This window comes from Diorhabda carinulata, chromosome 1, assembly GCF_026250575.1.
Source record: "Diorhabda carinulata isolate Delta chromosome 1, icDioCari1.1, whole genome shotgun sequence".
NCBI lineage: Eukaryota > Metazoa > Arthropoda > Insecta > Coleoptera > Chrysomelidae > Diorhabda > Diorhabda carinulata.
Window position 1 is genome coordinate 6,438,665 of NC_079460.1, and position 22,381 is coordinate 6,461,045.

At 30.2% G+C, this 22,381-nt stretch overlaps 1 protein-coding gene and 2 long non-coding RNA genes across 14 annotated transcripts in view; 1 reads left to right on the forward strand and 2 right to left on the reverse strand.

Moving 5' to 3' along the window:
- LOC130901171 (ataxin-7-like) overlaps positions 1 to 15,960 on the reverse strand; it is a 23,182-nt gene extending 7,222 nt beyond the window's left edge. For 2 of the 11 annotated variants that reach the window (XM_057812340.1, XM_057812348.1), the window contains exons 1-10: positions 15,629 to 15,960; positions 15,234 to 15,511; positions 13,588 to 14,025; positions 12,922 to 13,224; positions 11,561 to 11,686; positions 9,677 to 9,850; positions 4,214 to 4,403; positions 3,675 to 4,042; positions 3,465 to 3,616; positions 2,789 to 3,131 (exon numbers count right to left, since the gene is read on the reverse strand). In XM_057812340.1, the coding sequence (XP_057668323.1) occupies positions 4,266 to 4,403; positions 9,677 to 9,850; positions 11,561 to 11,686; positions 12,922 to 13,224; positions 13,588 to 14,025; positions 15,234 to 15,511; positions 15,629 to 15,707 (1,536 nt within the window). In that variant the 5' untranslated portion in view covers positions 15,708 to 15,960 and the 3' untranslated portion in view covers positions 2,789 to 3,131; positions 3,465 to 3,616; positions 3,675 to 4,042; positions 4,214 to 4,265. Of the gene's footprint in view, positions 1 to 2,788; positions 3,132 to 3,464; positions 3,617 to 3,674; positions 4,043 to 4,213; positions 4,404 to 4,692; positions 9,851 to 11,560; positions 11,687 to 12,921; positions 13,225 to 13,587; positions 14,026 to 15,233; positions 15,512 to 15,628 lie in introns of those variants that run through there. The other 9 variants (XM_057812365.1, XM_057812375.1, XM_057812409.1 and 6 more) reach the window with 9 other exon arrangements.
- A 1,733-nt stretch (positions 15,961 to 17,693) lies between these two features.
- On the reverse strand, positions 17,694 to 19,277 carry LOC130890700 (uncharacterized). Of its 2 annotated transcripts, XR_009058778.1 has the most exons (4): positions 19,145 to 19,277; positions 18,717 to 18,813; positions 18,432 to 18,646; positions 17,695 to 18,254 (listed from the first exon to the last, which is right to left on the reverse strand). It is a non-coding gene; the product is annotated as an uncharacterized LOC130890700 (long non-coding RNA). The 2 variants fall into 2 exon arrangements; XR_009058779.1 differs by having other exon boundaries at positions 17,694 to 18,254; positions 18,717 to 19,172.
- Positions 19,278 to 19,297: 20 nt separating this feature from the next.
- LOC130890708 (uncharacterized) lies at positions 19,298 to 21,429 on the forward strand. The gene is made up of 2 exons (XR_009058780.1): positions 19,298 to 19,552; positions 20,491 to 21,429. It is a non-coding gene; the product is annotated as an uncharacterized LOC130890708 (long non-coding RNA).
- The last annotated feature ends 952 nt before the right edge of the window (positions 21,430 to 22,381 follow it).

Genomic DNA, 22,381 nt, shown 5'->3' on the forward strand with positions numbered 1-22,381 from the left:
ATAGGGTTACCATCAATATACTTAGCAAAGCTCTTATGATAAAAATATCGATATAATAGATGAATAAGTTCATTAGTCAAAATCCCAAATTGATATGAGCTTATTACTGGAAAGTTGATTTTTTGCAGGATGACTTTGTTTTTATGTAAGTAGGTACTTATGTAGTTCACGAGAGTAACTTAATATTTAGCCTATCGATTAGGTGTCCTCTAACTAAATTAGAATTATACTTTATAAACTGTATATTAAGAGCGTTTGTATACTCACACTCGTGCAATTTTAATAGTAGCACGGATACACATACACTATTATTATGCTGGAATTATGTTTCCTTGGCCATTAAGATTAGATTGGAATTGTACGTATTTACTGGGTCTTTGTGATATTTTTTTGTGTTTAGCGGCTATTATAGAGTTGATGTAACTGTTATTTTCTTTTAAAATATTCTACTTTCTATTATGAGATAATAATTCCATCACTACATGCAAAAACACTAATCGAAATACCAAAGAAGCAGGTATTAAATACTTTTGTTTTCAAAAAAAAAAAAGGTTTCGAAGCAGTGGATAGGACCCTGTGATCGAGAAGTTAATTTAAAATATCGTAAATCACAAAATAACACTAAATAATACCTATTTTTTCCAATAATTGTACTTATTTTATTTTGTTGTTGATTCACTTGTAAAAATATTAACAAAAACGCTTTCAGTCTTATTGGAAACATTTGGATACGATAACCCTCATTTATGTGTTTTTTGTTTTAACGTGTGTTTGTTCCATTAATTTCGAAGAGGGTAATTTTATATAATGCAAAGTGTTTTAGGTTTAAAACAGTGTTTGTTAACCTGTATATGATTTGGTCAAAGAAATAAATGAAATATACCCATAATATATCAGAAACAGTATTACTGAATTCTATAATTTCATAATTTTTTGAATCATATGTTAAATAGTTTCTTATTTCACTGAACAGGCCTTCAGAACGTAAAATTTAACTGGTGAATTCGATAACCATATAAATAATACATATATAGAAATGTCGTTGTATCAAATATTATTTTTGGAATCGAAATAAAACTATATGGCAGATATACAGAGCATACATTATACTTCACATTTTGATTCCATCGTGACGTCACATTATGGGAGAGATCGCGCGTGCCTGCGCATAATCATACCGGTGTATATGTATGTATATGTATATGTACGGAAAGAATTTCCGTATTTTCGAGTTCGTTCGTCATATATGACTGTGATAGTAACATGTTTTCTTTGAACATAAAACGTTTAAAGCCACCTAATCTGAATAGCTAAATATATTCTATTTTCAATATATAACCGGCTGAAATAGCACTTATATTACTAATATTTTCTAACAGTGTAGACATAAATTATTATCCCATGAAAGCAAAATCATGAAATGACAAGATTCAAAACCTCTATGATCAAACTTACATTAAATTTCCAATTTTCTAAGAATTTCATATACAACACTATAAGCAACTGGTGAAAAATCATACTGTATACATACATGTATATATATATATATATATATATATATATATGCACGATGATGTGTAATCCTTAATTTTATTAAAATTATAAGCTGACTTTAATCAAAAGATTAAGAACATGGTATTATTGTTTATTTACTTTGTTTATACATATAATGTATTCATACATGTTTATTCCATGATGTTGGGAAAGTTTGATTATTTTCCAAAAGAAAGTACTGTTTGTAAAGAGATTATCAGCGCAGTTGCCACTCTCTAAAATATATAATATGAATAAAAATGTAGAATAAATTCTAATTTTAATAATACTGAACAGGTGAAAGAGGTTGAAAAAATTCGCCGTTGTTTTCTTCCTTCCATTTAGAAATATTCAATGGAATTCAAACAAACTCCACTGCTCTTGAATTAAACTGTTTTCCAGCTATTTTCTGGAAATAATTATTGTTAATATACCATTACAAGTATAATCATGCACTTGTTTGACACAATTTTGAAGATTCTACAGAGATTTGCAAATTATAATAAACACTATTTGTCTATTTACCACTAATATGTAGTAACATAAGCATTGTAATTTTCCCGTTTTACGGCATTTTAGGTATTATAAAATGTCAAAAGTTTACAACTTGATTATGTATTATATTCGTACTTACCGATGTAAAATTAAATGAAAAGTCAAACTATTTCCTAAAAAAACTGATTTTAACAATAAACACACTTTCAATCCAAAAATTCGCTAAAAACCACACAGTAAACAAAGCTCACGTCAAATTCAATTTTTAGTAGAGTCCGTTATTTTACGACTACTACTGCCAATTTAAAGAAACTATAGACATTTCTTGAAGTTTGTCTTGTGAAGAAGACAATCCATCTTATGTTTGATTTCTATTAATAGGAGAAGAAAATATGTGTTCGATAAAGCATATTTTGAGTCACGTGATGACCCCTCGTGTTTTCACTTTATGTAAAATTAACTATAGAAAGGTTTTTCGTTTTTTGAGCCCAGATAAGATCAGGTTAATCGATTAACAGGATACAAAATTAAGTATTATCACCAACTCTTTCATGACATAAACCGTGAAGCCAGTCCTGTTTGATTATTTCAATAGAATCGAAAATTTGGTGGGTGCGCCTGATACTTTCGCATAGCGGTAATTTCTGTCCATATTAAGAACGAACGAAGGTTGACAACCGTCTTTCGAGAGAAGTTTTGTCAATTAGAGAAACTTGAAAAGCCTCCAGTAAGACGCTAAGAATCAAACACGATGTTTTACCTGGTAATCAAAAATGAATTTAAAGATCAATCCACCGCGATGTGTGGGAATCACTTCAAAGCCTCCGCGACATTATGTTGGAAGCCAACGTGAAGAAACTGGCTATGACGAAGATAGCAAGTAACCTGTTGAATTAGTGAGTCCTTAGGAACATGGTAGAGGTGATATTCCAGGATACCGGTGTTCACATATTAATTTGCAGTTATATACCCCATCATCAGCACCTTTTTATATATCCGGATAGTTGCAGAAGGAGGGTGTAATGTTACGAACTCCTCCACGTCATGGCCCTTGGATTATTTCAATAGAATCGAAAATTTGGTACTTTCGAAAAGCGGTAATTCTGAAAAAAACATCTATTTATATACAGCGGAAATTTGTTTATATAGAATAAATTTGTAGGAAGGCCTTTTAATTTGGTTTACTTTATCGAGAAATTATTTTTTATAAATAGTTGCTCATTTATCAGCGAAAAAGTTATTAAATCTTCTGATGTCGGGATGGACAAATGGGCGGTGTGTTTAAATGAATTAATGTGTTATGAATTTGATAAGTGATAAGTCTCAATGTACTTAGTGTAAACGTATAAATAAATTAAGTTAGAAACATTGTGTATACATTCACACTAACGTTGAACATCGTTTAAAAAAATTAGAAGAAAAATTGTGGGACTTACAATTTCTTGAAATTGAAATTTGTGGTGATGATAGTATCACTCCTACTCTGTTTTATTCTTCTAGTACCTGGAATGGTACATCTTAGTACATATACAGAAATTAATAGCTTGGTATCAAATATTAAGCTTCTTATGCTTTGTTTCCTGGCGTCCTACGGAAAAAAAATGATGAGTAATAGGACAGTGAGAGACACGTACTCTCGTTTATACATTGTGAGGTACTTAATCCTTCTTGTATTTAAAAAGGTACATCTGAATCCATTTCGAAAAATTAGTTGATTGGTCGCTACTGCTACCTAGCTACGTTTGTTCAGTTTCCGCGCCACTATCGAACTGCATGGTAAATGATTGCTGGGTTCGCACACCAACGTCTTTGAGAATAAATTGAACTAAATTAATTGGAAAATATTTTGCACTACTCACCCTCAAATTGTATTACCAGCGTAAAGATGTTCAAGATTGGAAGCACTCAAAAACAGGTCAATATTTTTGATGGTTATAGTTTTATCTTATGCTTACATTATGTAAATAAGGGAGGACTCTAGTTAAAATTAGCCTCCCTATTAATATAGTAAACTCTAGAAATAAGTTAATTACTCTAATATCATATACAACAAATTTCACTTGTTATCCAAGTTTATTTTTGATGAAAGAATTAAAAAAAATTATTATGTATATAGTATTTTATATAAGAAGAGATTCAGTAATGCATGTCTAAAATTTAAAGCCAAAATAAAAAAGGGACTTACACAATACTTTATCAAACGTGCTTCAAATTAGACAATTTAGCCATTTTGGACGTCAAAATCGTGAAACAAATTTCATTATTTGTTTAAATCTATTGTACAGTGGGTGTCCTCTGCAAAGTAATACATTCACACTAGTGAATAATCCATTTAGCAAAATATTTTCAGGAATTAACTTCAGTAATCTTTCTGTCTGAAAACAAGCGAATCAAATTTGTTAACTTGATTTTTAGAAAAAACATGACCAGAGCTACATATGTCAAAGGAATGCGTTCTACAAGATTCATTGAATTTTTGACCAAAAACTAATTCAATGACTTTTAAGGTAGTATAACGTGGTATCCATAAACTTGATTATTTTCGACGAATTTGATCTCTGCGATATTCCAGATCAAGTACAGCATTATAAATAACAGATGAAATCAAAGTTGATAGTATAGAGCAAAGTGATGTCAACTTTGGGACAAAAAGAATTTAGACAGTTTCGTATATAAGGCTTTTGATTATATTTCTTAATACTTTTAACAATTTTTTTAAATAATTCTATTGTGTATACTTCTGCTAATCAAGGAAAAACTAAGTCTGGATAGGAGAATGGATTCTAATTAAAGTAAAAAGTTTTTTGCATTCAAATTTCAATGCAAACAGATTTTTAGGGCTTGGGTTGTGGTGTAGAGGAATAGTAATAAAAACAGTTTGTTCAACATACACATGAAATATTCTGATGTGGTTCTTTACATACAATTTAATAATTATAAATGGACTGCATGATAAATAATTTAAAAACAATTAAATGAAAAATAGCTTAAAATTATAATACATATTTACAGACAAAAACTTTGGGCGCATCAATATCAAATAACAATGGACAATAGAGCAGTTTTCAGGTGAATACTTGTTAAATTTTGGTCTAGACACAAAACTCCTAAAAATAACCAAAGATTAAAAAAGAGATAAAACTAACATAAACAACCATTACTATCCTTGCTCAACTATATTTACAAAAAATTGTTCAAGAAAACAATATAAAGGACCAAAATTTTGTGAAAAGTCTGTGTATACACACAAAACTTTTAATAAAATTTTAAAATGATAAATATATATAAAGCATTTCATATATCTCACGATATTGTCTTTGAAATGAGCACTTTCAGTAAATATTAGCTCAATAATGTCGAGTTAAGCCCAATGATTTCAAATTTTACAAAGACTGACTAGACGCAATCAGATGCAACTTATTCATATTGTTCCATTTTTATATGATACAGTGAATTAAAATAGAAAGTTAATTTGGAAATATTTAATAATAGGTATGTTAATTAAATGAAGCCTAGCTCCATCAAGTAGACTTACATTATTGTCCGTTTCGCAAAAAAAAGTATCGCCTACATATATATAATTTTGATTAAAAAAAGAAAAATTGCTAAGGGAGGTAGTATAGCAGTCAATATGTTAAAGACTAAGCGAGGTAGGATCAGAATTTAATATCATAACGAAATCTTTTACTCTGATTATTCATAAATTTCTATATTTTTTCATAAAAAAAATCAATTCAATTAAAAATGGATGCTAGGCTTGTTATCATTAAGATAGATAAAATCCATAAATAATAGAAGAACACAATTAAATAATAAACCATAATCAATTAGAATTAAAAATATCACATAAGCATCGACATCTTAGATTGTTTTTAAGTGTTTTGACCAAGACCTTTACATTATAGACCACATCTTAGAGTAGAGACAAAACACGAAAAATAAATTACTCATATGTATAATACCCTTAAAATTGTAAGTTAAATAGTTTGCATATATAAGCTATTGTTCACATTTTAAATGATAAAAGGCGGAAATTGGTTCAACAAAACTATCACAATTTTGAAAGCTATTTTATAGCTGATGTTCTGCTCTACATACATTTAGTTTAGAAATTACTAGGTTCAGTTTTACATGAAAATTCTATTCATTGGACCTTCAAAAAATCAATATAAATAGTACTGGCTAACAATATTTACTATATACTATTTTTTTAAACAATAATTTCATCACACAATCAGAAATGACCTTTCGACAAGTTTATTAATACCGTAGAAAAAATCATGTATTCAAGTAAGCGTAAGTTGGTTAGTATAAACATATGTATACACATATGTCTGTGAATAACAAATTAACTATTTTTGTCAATCATTTTAGTTTAATACAATAAACTACTCTCTCTAGTCGTCACCAGTTATTATGATTAATCCATTTTCAAAAGATATGTCTTTGATAAGTAATTTCTTAGACCTTATGATATGTTTATGCTTCTAAATCGTCTGATTTAAAATTAGTTTTTTCTTATAATTTTTTAAAGACATAAAAATTTGACGTTTCGACCTGTTGCGGTCTTTATCAAAAGATGACTTTGCGTATTTATATTAATCAATGGATCAGCTACATCGTTAATATCAAAATAGAAATCTTTTTCAACATACAAAATTAATTTTTCCTTAGTTTTTTTATCTCAAAAATATGTAGCAGCTATCAGTCAAATTATTCGTAGTCGTATTGAAATTTTTAATCAAAAAAGACTTAAAATCAAGACGATTTAGAAACATAAATATTTATTTAGAGTAACTATTTACTCTCATACTCAAGGACTGAAATTATAGTCATAAATATAAAATAACAATGTAAATATTCTATAGATAAAACTAATTAGAAAAATTGGAAATTACTTAAGAATCATGGTATATAAAATTTTATAATAAAATATGAAATTCATAAAGTACAAAAGAAAACGGACATAGATATAGATTACATATATATTCATATTGTGTATAAAGTAAAAAGCGTTACTGTGTAGGTTCTTTTTCCAATTTACATTCAACTAAAATGAATATATTAATAGCTAATATAGCCAAGACTAATTGATCCAATAAGCTAGAGATTATAAAGCGATGTCCTTACCTCGAATCGTATATAACTAACGAAAATTTAAAAAAATCCTTTCAAAGCTTTAATACCTTTGTTTGGAATTAAATCTTCCGAGAATAACCCAACGTCCGAAATGCTAATTGCTAAGCGGGCATAATTTTTTAATACTATGTGACAAAACATTTAATCAAAATACTACCTTGCATCTATGAGCGAAGTTTAGAAACGTTCTTAATACAATAGTTTGGATAAATTATCACTTATTTTGTGAAGTTTTCATTTGAATGTCATTTTGTGAAATTTCACGTCAACGGAATTAAATGGAAGTTGTTAAATATTATGAATTACTATTAAGACAGTGTTTAAAAACTGTATATAAATCAAATCAATATTTGTTCCTACTCCTCAAGAGATTCTTGGAAGGGGACTATATTAAACGAAAATTCAATTGAATAAGTAAATTTGTGAATTAGAGATAAACTGAACATCGGTTTTTAGGACTGCATATTTTAAAGCAAAAAGTCACACGAATTCATCACATTTATGAATTTCGCCTTGAAGTAGTGCATCTTTGGTCTTGTTACAGGGAAAAAATTTATCAGCTTCCAATTATTACAAATGCAGTGTCTGACATAAATTTTATATAGTTAAAAGTATTTATAGAAAAAGTTAATACTAAGTATTGGTTTGTAGTATTTTCTTTAATCAAATTACAACACTCTTCAAGGATTGTATCAATATTCATCATCAATCATTACATGTAAATAGAAACCAGTTCACGAGATATCATTGAATTCATATTTCTTGAAAATGAATTTTATCTATTGCTCCAAGTTTAGCTAGATTCAATATTATATTCTCAAATCACTTTAATATTAGTATCGGTAAATTTTCTAAACATTTTTTAGCAAAATTATGAGTTAAAAGTTTAAGGAGGGGATTTAGAGGGGAAGTAGAATGACAGTAACGAATCAGAAAATATCGATATATAGAATTTACTAATAAAATGAATATATAGGAAGATAAGAGTGGAATGTATGGAAGTAATTGAAAAGAACATTAGTTTCCATTATACATTATATCAAATTTGTCAAAGATTAGAAATGTATAAGAGTATTTTCCAAAAAATAAATGCTTAGTCAATTTTTCGCTACATAATTAAATACTTGCTCTAAAGTTTTTGAAAATAGATAATGTTTAGTTGATTTGGATTTACTGGAACCGTTAGTGATATTCGTACCGAATACATGGCTTTCTACCACAACACGCATTTCGATAACAAAGTTCAGTTTATTGGACGATGTTAACTAAAAGTATTTGCGGATTTATAATTATTTAGTACAGGAAAAAAATTCATATTTGTTCAAATAAATTCTATTATTGAGAGGAGCTGAAAAAGTTGAATAGGGTAATGGTACGGACTTCACAATATATCCCTAACAACAAAAATCTTCAATTATTGTGTGAATACTTTTTGACTCATAGATTATTTGAACCAGTCATGGTCTAGAATGTAGATAGTTATGTTTCCAAGAATTTTTAAGACATTGTTTCAAGTTCTTTGACAAATAGTCTATGTGCAGCAATGTTTATGTACTTCGACCTCAAATATTGGTACTTCAGAAATTTTACAATAGTTCTTATCTTAAAAACTATAAGTATTAAAAAATAAAGTTGTAGATTTGAGAGTTTTTGTATAAAAATACCATGATTTCTATTCTTGACACCTAAAAAATTAATTGATTTTCTGTAACCTATTACTGTGTAATTCTGACTAAATAATCAATATCAAGATTAGGGTTTGCCAGATGTCTGTAGATGTGCTTCTCATAAGATAAAACATAAAAATTAGCTATCAATAACTACTCTCAACATTATCTATAAAGGATAATGTATTGTGATAATTTAGAAAAGTCAACAATACTTTTGACAAGTTATTGATCAAAATGTAATAAGTTGCCACAGAAAATTGATTAATGTTCAAATATTTTTCATCATATATCAATTCAACCTATTTAGCTAATCCTAATGAAAAATATAAAGAACTGTTCATTAAAGCTTGATTGCTTCACAATTACAATACAAATTTTGACATCAACATACATCAATTAAATTATAGATCTGTACCTGGAATGTGGATAATATAGAACATATTATTATGCGATGTTATAAGGCTGCTTTTACTATAAACCTTTTCAATACTGGTCATTCAAGTTATCAATTTTTATAACTAGATAATTTTACTCCAAGAAGTGGTCTATTTGGAACATACAACCGTTTAAATAGGAGAGCAGTATGTTCCCATTAACTTAGTCAGCCTCATTTGTTTACTATCACAAGTGTTGATTTTATCGACAGCAGTTCTCTTACAATTCAGTTTTTTGACCTTTAGAATGTTTGGCCGATGAGGTGGATTGGAGTGATTTAAAAGAGATATAGCCCGATAACCTTGAGTATTATTGATAGTTTTACGTTTTGTATTTATAGCCATAAGTATATCATTTCTTTGGTATTCTATGTGTTGATTATACAGTAAAATGGCTCCTCCTACCTTCTTCGACCCATAATTGGGAACTGCCACTGGTTTTGGATGGCTTTTATACGATTTTGTATTCATATGTGGTGGGTTGGGAATTGTGAGAAACAGAGAATTACTAGTTACACAAGAAGTCTTCGCAGATTGTGGAGATTCCTTGCACCTGACTTTTTTTCCTAGTTGCATAAACTGAAAGTGAGCACATGTTTCATTAGATCTAACAAGTTATTAAATTTGTGATCGAGAATAAAAAAATTTCTGTATGGTTGAAAATGCATAGTATGATGGTAACTTCTTCTGTATAGGGATGAATAGTATAAGAATATTTAGTTTATATATAAAATAACTTGTAGAAGCTACAAGAATTCGACGTTTATGGAATTCAAAATATTATTTTTTTTTTCATCTTATTTAATTTTGTTTTATGTTTATGCATAGATAAGTCCTTTCATTCCGAAAATATTTTCACCATAGCATGATTGGAAGCCATTAAAAGATTTATAATCAGTTCTATGTGTTTATGCATTTATTATCCACTTTAATGTACTAACCCAGCACATTCGACGAGTTAAAAAGGTGACCAGAAAAATTTTTGAGAGCACATAGTGCTTAAAACCTCAACTCAAATATCTTTTCGCTGACTAGTCATGGTTCAGGGATTACCTATGGGGTTATGATGTCAGATAACATTTCGAGAAAACTTCGAAACCATCAATGTCCCTTTAGTGTCTTTGGTCATATGTTAAGATAGGAGGGCAAGATAGGAGAGTCGAAAGAGGTTATGACATTCGATCTACCTGAACTGGGAGAACTGTGATAAGAGAAAGACCCACTGCGAGCGACATCAAAACAGACACCAGCTATAATGAAAACTGGTTATATGGAAGCTATTACAGCAGAGACGACGACCAGGATGAGAATAATGCCCAAAGAATTTCCTAAGGTCATAGTGAAAGATAGCCAGCTCTAATTCCAGGTAGACTCTGGTGAAAGAGTTGTGCCGGAGTAAGGAGATAGAAATTCATCTGGTGATACGTTTGGAAACTCCAAAAAATGCGTTAAGTCAACCTGAGATCCTCCGAATCTGATAGAACATCTGATAAAGGAGAGATTTCCTCTGTACCCTATGGAGAAGCTACTTGAGAGTCCAAGAAGTGATACGAGATTAAAATACTTGCCACAATTCCAAAGAAAATACTGCTTCAGAATTTGAGGAACTTGGCTTTAAATGTGGGAACAGCCCCCACTTTTACAACGAGAGACAGTGAAGAAATACTGGAAAAAACAATAGCTAATGCTGCTGCTAGAAAAAACATGAAAGCCTGGAGGATGATGGATGGGCATTCACTTTCTGGGCAAAGGATTATCGAGATTAGAATAGAGGTAGAATCCATCCAATGCTTTCAATCTACATCCAAAAAGGTCTGACATTAACTGACTTAATTCTGAAATGCCTTGCCGTTGCAAGTTGAACATGTTTTACAAAATAGTTCGCAAGGCAAGGCGTAGGTACACAACTTTATACTTATCATGAACTTTGAAGTATATTTCATGTGAATGTCAAAATAACATCTTCCGAATCCATAATAAAAGTTAGTTATTTGTGTCACTGAACTATTTCAATATTGTAAATAGAACAAAACAATGGGATGTGGACATCATTTATGACTATCAACAAATCTTAAAATATCCTTCATTCAATTGAAAAGAGAATTAACACACTGTGATGCTGCTTATTTCACAAAATAAAGTTATTATCCCTTGTGAACAATAAAAATCATAATATTCATAACAATTGATGGGAAATTATTGAACAAACTGAAATCTACAGTATATAAACTGTATTATTGAACTTTGTAGCATATTACACTGTTACAATCAAAAATGTATACTACTTACTGAAATTAGGCTCAATGGCATATAAACTACAGGAACAGTTCCAATATCACATTCTTGTGAGTGCATTTTATTCATTATGTAGTTATTATTCTTAGTTTTCTCGTTGCCATTTTCCGTATCCTGCTGCTGAAAATATGTTTTCTCAATTAATAATGGTAGATGGACAACAAATATTTCTAAATATTTAAAATATCAATAAAATAACCTAAATTTATTTGGATGGTCATATGCATAATATGAATTGACTACTAGAAATGTATGATACTTATCAATATCTCAATTATTTTCACCATAAATTATTTGTTTAAGCCTATCTAGAAAACCGTTACAATCTGAAGTAAAGCCAGGTAATCTATATACAGTATTTTGTCAATATTTTTTGAAAAATGGATTTTTCATTTTTGTTGAAAATTCCATTAGTTGTCATTAGATTCATTTGATTGTTTGACAGCGCCTTGATATTCACAAAAGTTCAGAGAGGAGTCAGTGAAACTGGAGTTGATGATACAAGACGCAGGATTGACTGGTTTGAAGTAGACAACCTACATGGTTGGCGACTTTGAGAAGGGGACGAATTATTGGTGAATGCTAGGGTAGATTTTTCTTTAAATGTAATTGCTCGGGGTTTGAAAAAGAATAATGAAACCTTGACTGGGACGGATTGAACCTGAGAGGGTTGCAATACCAAAGGGGGAAGCAAATTTAAATTTTGGTTATGAGTTCATCAGGCGACTTTCACAATACTGTCCTTACCAGAGGGCTAATGGTTTGGAGTGTTACAGTTATGGGCAGAATTTAAATGCTCCCGGTTATGTTTATAATATATTAAAATAGTTTCCCTACTGCATTTCACCAAGAAATTCTCATCTCTTTATGGAACTTTTTATATTACAATACTTGTGACAATCATATATCAGTCTGTTCGCTTGGCCAACAGTCTATAGAGCATATTTAAAAACATGATTAATAAAAATGCAAGTACTCCAGTAAATTTCGCAACGATTTTGGCTAAGTTAGGTAAACATCTCGGGATTAAGATGTCATTGAAATCTCATTCGAGGCATGCTCAGGCAAGTAGTGGAAACTTGATTAAACATATTTTTAATGACATGGACTAACAAAAAATTTCAAGGACTTTGGTAATGGTTATTTCTGAGACAAGACTCTGGCAAGGACAACAGCTTAAAAAAAAGCTCCAGATGATTGTCACACTCTACACCCAAACATGTTTTCATAACCTTGTTAATGGTAACTTTTCTTGTTCCCTAATAGACTAAAACCTTAAAACACTGTAAAAAAATGTGCCATATTAATTTGTTACTGTTAGTTTACTTGAATGTTCATAAGTACGAGTACCTTACCTTAACAGCAACAAGTGAGGTAGTTTGTCTAGGAGCTGTAGGAGTCATTGCTTCACTAATTTTAGGTAATGCAGACTTTAATATAGACGTATCCGGAGGTTCACTTCCGTTTGCGATGGCAGCGAGAGCGGGTACGTAAGTAGTATTTTGAGAAAAAGAGTCCTTTTCCTCGGACTGACCATTTGGGGACGTATACGAACAATTTGAACCATGCTTTAGATCTTTTTCTTTCACAGTCTTTCGTTCTGCTATTAATTGGTGGATGTCCTTACTGCGACCAGCTACCAGTTTTCTTAATTGGATCTAGAAAATCCATGTATTGCAGAGTATACAGCATATTTATATTGAATTATTTTTTCATTAGAATTGATATTTTTGAATTAAACATTTAAATTAATTAAACAATTATTCCAGATATATATTATATAGTATAATTACAATTGGGTCAATATCTGGATTAAAAAAATCTTATAAAGAATGGGAGTATGGTTTATGTTCCAAAAATGTTGAAATATGTGTATGTTCATTTTCATATCCAAAAATAAAACCCTACAATTCTCAAGTTTGTAAATTAACCTGTAAGAGCAAGAAATAGAATTTGTTTGTTTACATCCTCCTATTTCTTAATTTTATTTTACTTATTTTGGTTTATTTAATAGAACTTACCCTATGATTAGAACAAGTTATTGATCTTGTGCAAGGTCCTTTAGTTCCCTCTACTACTCCACAATGGACGTCTGGGTCAAATTCCTTAGTTATTTTAGTATTACTATTGCTCTTTCTACTTTTTTTATGCCTATTACTACTACTACTACTGTTGCTGCTAGAGGAATTATTTTCTCCTGTTTGCGATTTAGATTTTGGAGAATGTTCTGAGCTAGAGATTGAAGATTTTGATGGAGATTTTGGAGAATGTGATTTTAGAGATGATGTATTAGAAGGTATTCTAGTGTCTGATTTATTAGATGAACTAGAAATTGTCATTACTGCAGAAGAAGTAGATGATATTGTTGATACTTTTGATGTTTTTGGAGAAGATACTTTGGGAACGGAAATTTCTGGAATGTTAAGAGTGACCGTAGTTAGAGATGGTGATGGAGATTTCTGAAAAAAAGAAAGTTTTCTTGAAATAAAGACAATAATTCAATTCAATTAGTTTTGTTACAAATCACACCAAGTACTCATCTATTCATTCCCCCCACAGTATCATTCTGAATTGGACTGCACATTATTCCAGATACATAAGATATTTATAGTTGAATTAGCATGGTCTCAACATATTCTTGAATAAAACAAACCTAGAGTGGTAGAAATTGACAAATCCACAACCACACAATACTAATACATTCTTACTTCAGAATTAATAAATGAAAACATAAAATATAAGTTCACTCTCCATCATGATTTTATTAAACCATTTTCAACAATAATTTACTCACTAATCCTATGCCACAACAAATTCGAGATGAAGTTTTCTTGACCTTCAATAAGAAGATAAAAAGAGAAAAACTTTAAACAACTTAACTTACAAATTCCACTGACAAAATAAGACGATAGTCAACTTACAAAATTTAAAAATAATCCTCTATATCAACAGCATTTTTATGAATAAGTGGACTATATTAGGTAAAATTGAAGACCAAGTAATTGTCACACAAACACAATAATGTTTATTTGATTAATGGTACTGAAACCAATATGAACCAAGAAGTTTTGAGTACTAAATATGACCTAGTCTATAAGATTTCTAATCAGGAAATAGATAGTGTTCAAAGGATACAATCTCGATAGCAAAAATGGGAACAGTATCAACAGAATATCATATCAAACACTTCTGGTATAAGAAATTTATAGTTGGCATGATACAGTGGCAAATGTATTACTGAATATTTTAAAACATTCAGAATATGTCTTATATTGTGGTGGTGGCAAAAAACTGAACTTGACATTCTACCTGGATGTTACAGTTCTGAATCTCAATAATGTTCAAAAGAGGTTAATATTTCCAACAAATGTAACCATTTGTGAGAGTATAAATTTGGCAAATAGTCCTTATCAGAGAATAATAAGGTAGTACCTATAATAAAATATATCCCTGCTTCTAATATATCTAAATTTGCATTTAATTCAATTCAACACTGGTCTTAGAAGCACTCCGTCAGCTGTAAAAATTCAATAATACCATAAAAATCTTGAAAAATTGTGGTGGACACAAGATCAAAATATTACAGTTTCATTCAGTATGTAGATTGTTTTATCAGAATTACAAAAACTACAGGTTATATAAGAAAAAGAGTGTAAACATTTCTTACTTTAAATAATGGAGGAGGAGGTAGATTTGAATAAGACTTTTTGGTTCCATTTCCTTTACTTTTGACTTTCTTTTTTAAACTGTGTGAAGTAGAATGGGACTTTGCTGGACAAGATTTATGTGATAAAATATGTCTAGGGTTGAAAACTAGCCTACATTCTTTACATTTTGTATATACTCTTTGTTCCATTTTTGGAATTGTCCCATATAACAAAACATCACGTCTTGGTAGAAGAGGAACGCTAGCTTTATTCTTGTAGTCATTTCGCATCCCACAGTCTAAAATTTTTAAAATTTCGATTGGTATCTACTTTCTAGTATAAAAACGAAACTATCAATAACTGCAAAAAACAACAAGACAGGATTTATTAATTAGTTCAAATAAATATATCGTACCAAGATCTAGGTCAATTATGTCCTTAATATCTTTCCATTTTGTTATATCTTCGGAGAAAGTTTCAAATAATTCTTCCATACTTACAATTCAGGACAAAATATATACTAAAATAATTAAAGGATCAACTTAGGGATAGACGACAGAACAGATAGCACTGTTGCCCTATTCAAGTACATCGTTGCCATTGTCATTACACTTGCAACTCAGCTGATCAAACCTGTTTTACAAAAATTTTCAAGGAACAGAAATATCTGGTAGTAATATTCAAATAACCAAAGCGGTACTTAAATTACCCTTGGACATACTAGATCACTAACGATGTGATATTTCTCATCTTGAATGGCAACAGCTGACGTCAATATTTCAAACAGCATCGTATCTATAGGACAATATTATTGGCAGTAAATAAAATATTCCGCAACAATATTTAAGTTTTAATTACAAAGATTTTACATATTTTCATATTTAATTGTGAAATTGTGTAAAGAATAGGTACATTCTATTTCACAACTGTCAAGCGTTTCGATATGAAATTAGATTGAAATTCAACTTTTTATTTTACGAATCAACTACAGACTCTGACAACAATGAGGTGATATTTATATATATATAATGAAACATAAGCACTATATCCAAAAAAAATACATATATTTAACACAAAAAAAAATCAAAAATCATTAACCTATAGGGGACGGAGCCTATGTAGCCCCCGTGCTATAGGGATTTGTGGAATTGAAAGAGAGTCTCTTTTCTTACTAGGTTACTCTACACTAGGAAAATCGTTGAATATTTAATTGTTTAACCGAAAAAATATATCCATACACAGCTGGTTGTGAAATCCTGAAATGACAATAAAAATACAAAAAGATGGTTTTGTAGAAGTCGATGGTGTAACTATAAATACGTATATATTCAACATAAATGTAATACTCCTATATGGATGGTTTCTAAAGTGGAAGGTGTTCCGACTAAGTGAAACAAATAGTTATTATTTTTCCAATACTGATATTTTAGAGAATTTTCAAGCATGCGCAGTATAGATAAAGTGGCTCGAACGAAAGAAAAAATGAATACTGTCGGCACTGTAACAAAAGGACGTTTTCTCCCATAAGAACTGTCCATATAGGAATATTACATATATGATCTTTAAACTTCTATTTTATACTTTTGATAGATGACACTTGTCAATATGCTGGTACTTAGGGTGTATTCCACTAAGCACTCACGACAATCACGTTCACGACTACGATCTTTCCCGTTCCACTTAGTCCAGACCAATATAATCGCAAACCCAAGTGGAATGGCTTACGAGCTGTTTTGAGTGCTGTGATAAATATTAACGAATGGGAAAATAGCAAAAATAAAGCAAAATCTTTAAGAAGTTATGTTACAATTTGTAAGTTTTTAAATTTTTAGTCGAGTGGTGCTTCATAAGAATGCTTCAAAAATAAATATAATATCACATACTGCATCAAATAATGAGATAGATTCTCAAAGTTGCAATCAGCTTGAGTTTTGAACATTCCGCCAATTCTTTCCACGCTTACTTCAACCCACCTTATGACAAGGGTCGCCGTGAACGTTAGTCATGACGTCAAGAGTGACATTCTCACCGCGACTACAATGACCGTAGTCGCTATGTGGAATGCACAAAAGAGTATTTCTGGCGCCGTGAACGCTTAGTGAAATGCACCGTTATAGGACACGTATTCTTGGACTCTGCGATTATAGATAAACCACACCACAGAACATACCATACATTTGGCATATATGTAATACTTCTATATGGACAGTTTCTATAAGTGGAAGTGTTCTGTCTAAGGAAGACAGAATGGCAACGATTTCTTTATCCTCAGAGGTTCTAGCTCGGTTCTATGCATTCTCACAATAACGTGGCTCGAACGAGAGAGAAAATGAATATTGTCGGCACCGCAGCATAGGGACGTTTTTTCCCATACCAACTGTCCATATTACATATATGACATTTGGTATGTTCTGTGAACCACATCCTATGGATAGCAAACTCGAGTTCCCATTTCAGCGCAATGTCTTGGTTCATGAGAATTACAAAGCATACATGAAACAACAGTTTCCTTTCTGCTTTTGGCGGCATACTTCAAATTCAAGTTTAGAATTCAAATCTTTCGTGATCTCTCCATTGAACTGTTTCGAAAAATAGATGGATTGGATATATTTTCATTTTTAATTATGGAGAGAATGGGGCTTCATAAATGGAACGAAAAAAACGATACAAAGGACAGTTTTTTATTACATTTGAAAAAATACAAAATAAACATATAGATAAATACATATACGTACGTTTATAATATAGTATTATATACACTGCGACCCCCTTTATTGCTGCGATACTGGGAATCGTCAGTGCTTACAGCTAATCCATTCATTTTCAGTTTCTTCAAAAGTTCAGAATATAGGATGGCCCTAGTAGCCAGATATCTTCGTCTTCTATTTCATAGGGTCCCAAGTGTAGTGATCTAATGTTCCGTAGTCTCTCACACTTCGAGAGAATGTGGATAGAGGTTGCGTCCTTTGCACAACAAAATCTGCAGACTGCATAATCTGCTAAGTCTAACATCTTCAGGTGTTTATTGAGGTGACAGTGCCCTAGATAAATGCATAATTATTATAAAACTATCTTTCATCTACACCTTTCAAAACTCCATTAATTTTTTACTTAATTGAATAAAACTATATTTTTTATAATATTTAACAAGTCAGTTTGTTTTTCAAGTGTATTGTAGTTATCACCAAAAACAAATCTCTAATTGTTACTTGTTTTACCTTTTGATAATCCTACTGGAAGTTCTGAAAAAATGAGGAATAAGGCACAAATGCAGTTTATGTAAAACGAAAAAAGAGAAAATCCAGTATGCTCCTAACACAGCACTTATATGTGTTTACTTAAAGGTTTACATTAAACTTTCCTGAGTCTTTGAAGAGCTGTCTTCTTTGTCGATATACTCTAATAGGACCTAATGGAGTATTTGCAAGTATGTCTACAAATATTAAATATAGTTGTATAGACTCTCATTACGAACATCTTGTAAGTACACCTATTATACTTACCTTAAATTTTTTCTAGTAGATATTTGAACGTCTTGTTGAAGCGGTGTTTGTGGTGGAAACCAAAAGTTATCGGTGGAGTCTCCAACAACTGCGTAGTCTATAAATTGTATTTATGTATTAACAAAAACAAAAAAATACCTTGAAAACTTTAGGAATGGCACCGCACCCTTTACTAACCCCAAACCTTTACCATCTTATGTTGAACACAAAGAGCTGACATTTTTTAGACATACTTTAAAATTTCCTGTTGTGTTGTCCATAAAACCTGCCCGGGTTATCCAGAGAGTCCTTAACTGGGCATCACAAAGAAGAGCAAACATAAAATATGTACAACTTTAATATGATTGACCAATACTTTCCTTGTATATATATAATATAATAAGAAACCGCTTATAACATAAAATGATAGTATGTATTTATATCCTTACGTTTTAGTTTTCTGACCACAATTTGAGAACACTTTTATACACTCATTTCAGGTACAAAAATAACTCTGTATGTGAATAAAACGAAAAGGCTTCTTTCCGACTGAACACGTACTACAATCGAGAATATAATCTTTGTACTACAATGAGATTAACAAGTTGTTGGTAGGCATCCGCCCATAGATGAACCACATTCTGCGATTGATTATGTATTTGTTTCTGTTACCAAAATTAGACGGGGCAATTTTTTAGGAACCATTATTTTTCATGTAGCGTGTACTTATTTTTGTGATGATTAATTTCTGTAGAATTTATTTTGGACTTATTGAATTTGTTTACAATGGTGCAGTGTGTTGTTTATGGTTGTAAACACAGAAATTATAAAAAAGTACCAGGATTATCTTTTCACAGGTAAGAAAAGATTACTATTAAAATAGCACCATTACAAAATATACGGAATATTCATTTGTTATGTATCGAATCTATCTGATATTTTCAGTACTTATTTCTGAATTTATTAAATTATACAGTACATATTTAATTGCCTATATTTTAAGAATTTAATTAATAAGTTTCCAAATATTTTCCGTTTATACACTGTTATATAGATTATGTTACAATCATTTTGATGTAAAATTTTTCTATGTTGTGAATTCTAGGGTAAGATTAATGAATAGTGCAGTTCCAACAATATTAGTGTATATACAGTGTTGCCACAATTTAAAGGTGAATGTAAAAATTGAACTAGAAAATGTACTAGATTGTACCAACTTCAAACAAAATTAATAAAATTATAGAAAGATGTAGAAACATAAGTTTAAATTAAATTTTTTTTCCAAAAATGTTATAGACTGTGTCAATTATTATTTTAAGGATGAAAAATTTATATAAAGTTTACCGATAAAATTAGCAATGCAGTACAAAAATCTCACGATCTAAATATAAATCAACTTGGCTCTGTTTTCTAATTATTGTTACAATCTAGTACAATTTCTGGTTTATTTTATTAAACGAAAATATAAAATAACTTTATATTTGCGAACGCAGGGAAAATGTATTAGAAAAAAGGAAAAATGTACTAGCGTATAAAATACACTAAAATGTACTAAAATTGTACAATTGTACTAGCTCTGGCAACACTGTGTATATACCTAGTTATCTGCAACCAGCTAAGCTAAGGTGATTGCTTTTGAATATATTTTCTATTCTTGAACATTTTTATAAAATTTCTACATGTTTATGCGTTCTTAACTTGATATTGTTTATACATTTTTCTATTGAAAGAATTTAACATAGGTAGGTACAAAATTTAAAATAACTAGTAAATATATAATTTAATTATATTTTAGGATCTACCAAGGAAAAGGACTTACACTAAAAGGAGCAACATGTTGAAACCCCTCTTAAAAAGTACTGAAAAAGAAAATAGCCAAGAGAAAAGTAGGAAAATACGTATACTTAGACAGTCTCTAAGAAGACAGAAACAAAAAAGTAGTATCTCTAAAATATATTATTAAGACATTACCTCAGAAAAATATGATTTCAAGGGATAATATCATTTTATTAGAAAGTATGAATAATTTTCAAAAAGAAATACTACAAAGTAAAGTTGTCAAGAATGGAAATATACTCCAGAGTTAAAAGAAATCGCTTTATCACTAACTTTTTGTCTCCAAAGGTATATGTGAGAAAAGTTTTTGACACTTGTCTTCCTCATCAAAGTACTATCGGGAAATGGTATAAAACCATTAATACTGAACCAGGATTTGCAATGGAACCATTGAATGTTTTGAAATCGTATGTGGAAAAACAAATCAAAACTGTTTTGTGTTCGTTGGTAATGGATGAAATGGCTATACGAAAACGTTTAAAATGGGATGGGAAAATTTTTTTGGTTACATCAACTTTGGAATTGTAATCAATGTTGATTCAAATTAACGTAGCTGGGTTTGTAATTAAAAAGTTAAAAAAAACTATAAAGTGTGAGAAGTTTATTGATGCTTTATCTGGAAATAGAAAGAACTATCTAAATTCTCTAATCACATAAAAAAATAGAGGAGTCTTATTTATCCATCTGCAGATGTGATTGAAATCTGTAAATTATGTGAAAAATTTCTTAGAGTGTTCAAAGTTAATTTGACTCAGAAAAGTTTTGTGAATATATTAACCAGTTAAATTGTAAGGCATAATATCGGGATGAACTTATTCCAAACGCTTGTTTAGCATATTATTAAAAATTATGTAAATCATGTTTATTCTTCAATAAAGTCTCTGTGTGTATGATTCAATCGTTACACCAAATTGATTTTGTTTTAGGTCCAACGAATTTTTATTTTGATAATCTTGATAAATCTGGTCATGTTATGAATTTTTTAATTCATTGTTTTATATCCAGCTATTTTCCTTTACAAAGTATATTGGTAACTTTATATAAGATACAAAATGCTTCTAGTAAGAAACACAGATAATATAATTTATTTTATATTTGGTCACTTATTTGCCTATATTTTCAAAATCCTCACTAATTTGTTTAAACACAATTTTTTAAACTAAAATAAAAACCCTTCAGTTTACCCTGTGCTAGCTAGTTGGTAACAAAATTTAATAGTTAGTATGCGTCCATTCTTCTTTCCTTTTTTAAGTGCTAGTAGAACAGATATTTTAAGATTTTGCGATCCTTAATATTTTTATAAGATTACTAACTTTTACCCGCGGCTTGGCTCGCATCGAATCCATTAAATAAGTATCAGAAATCATTATAATAGAAAAGAACGAACTCTGTAGCTATATTAGAACCTGAGATATAGATCTTTGAATGTAGAAAAATTGCCAAAAACCTACAAAAATCCATAACTCCACATGGAATGTCCGCGCCTAACTCCTCTCCAACTCAACCGATTTAAGTGTTCAAAAACTCAAAAGAAAGAAGGTGTTTCAGCGAGTGTTCTTAAACTAAAACGAAGTCTCTATCTTGAATAGAACCTGAGATATTGAGGATAGAACGTGTGTATGTGAAAAACTCCCATAAGTAATGTACAGGGGGAAATCGCATTTGAGTATAACTTGAGAATGGTGAAAATTAGATGAAATCCGATGGTTCATGGCTGATCGATCTGTGCATCAATACCTTTCATTGAAAAAAAAAATTAAGCAAATCGGTTGGGTAGAACGCCTGAACGGACTCGGAATGGAAATCATCAATTTTTTTAATATATAAGATAAGCTAATGTTAAGAATATT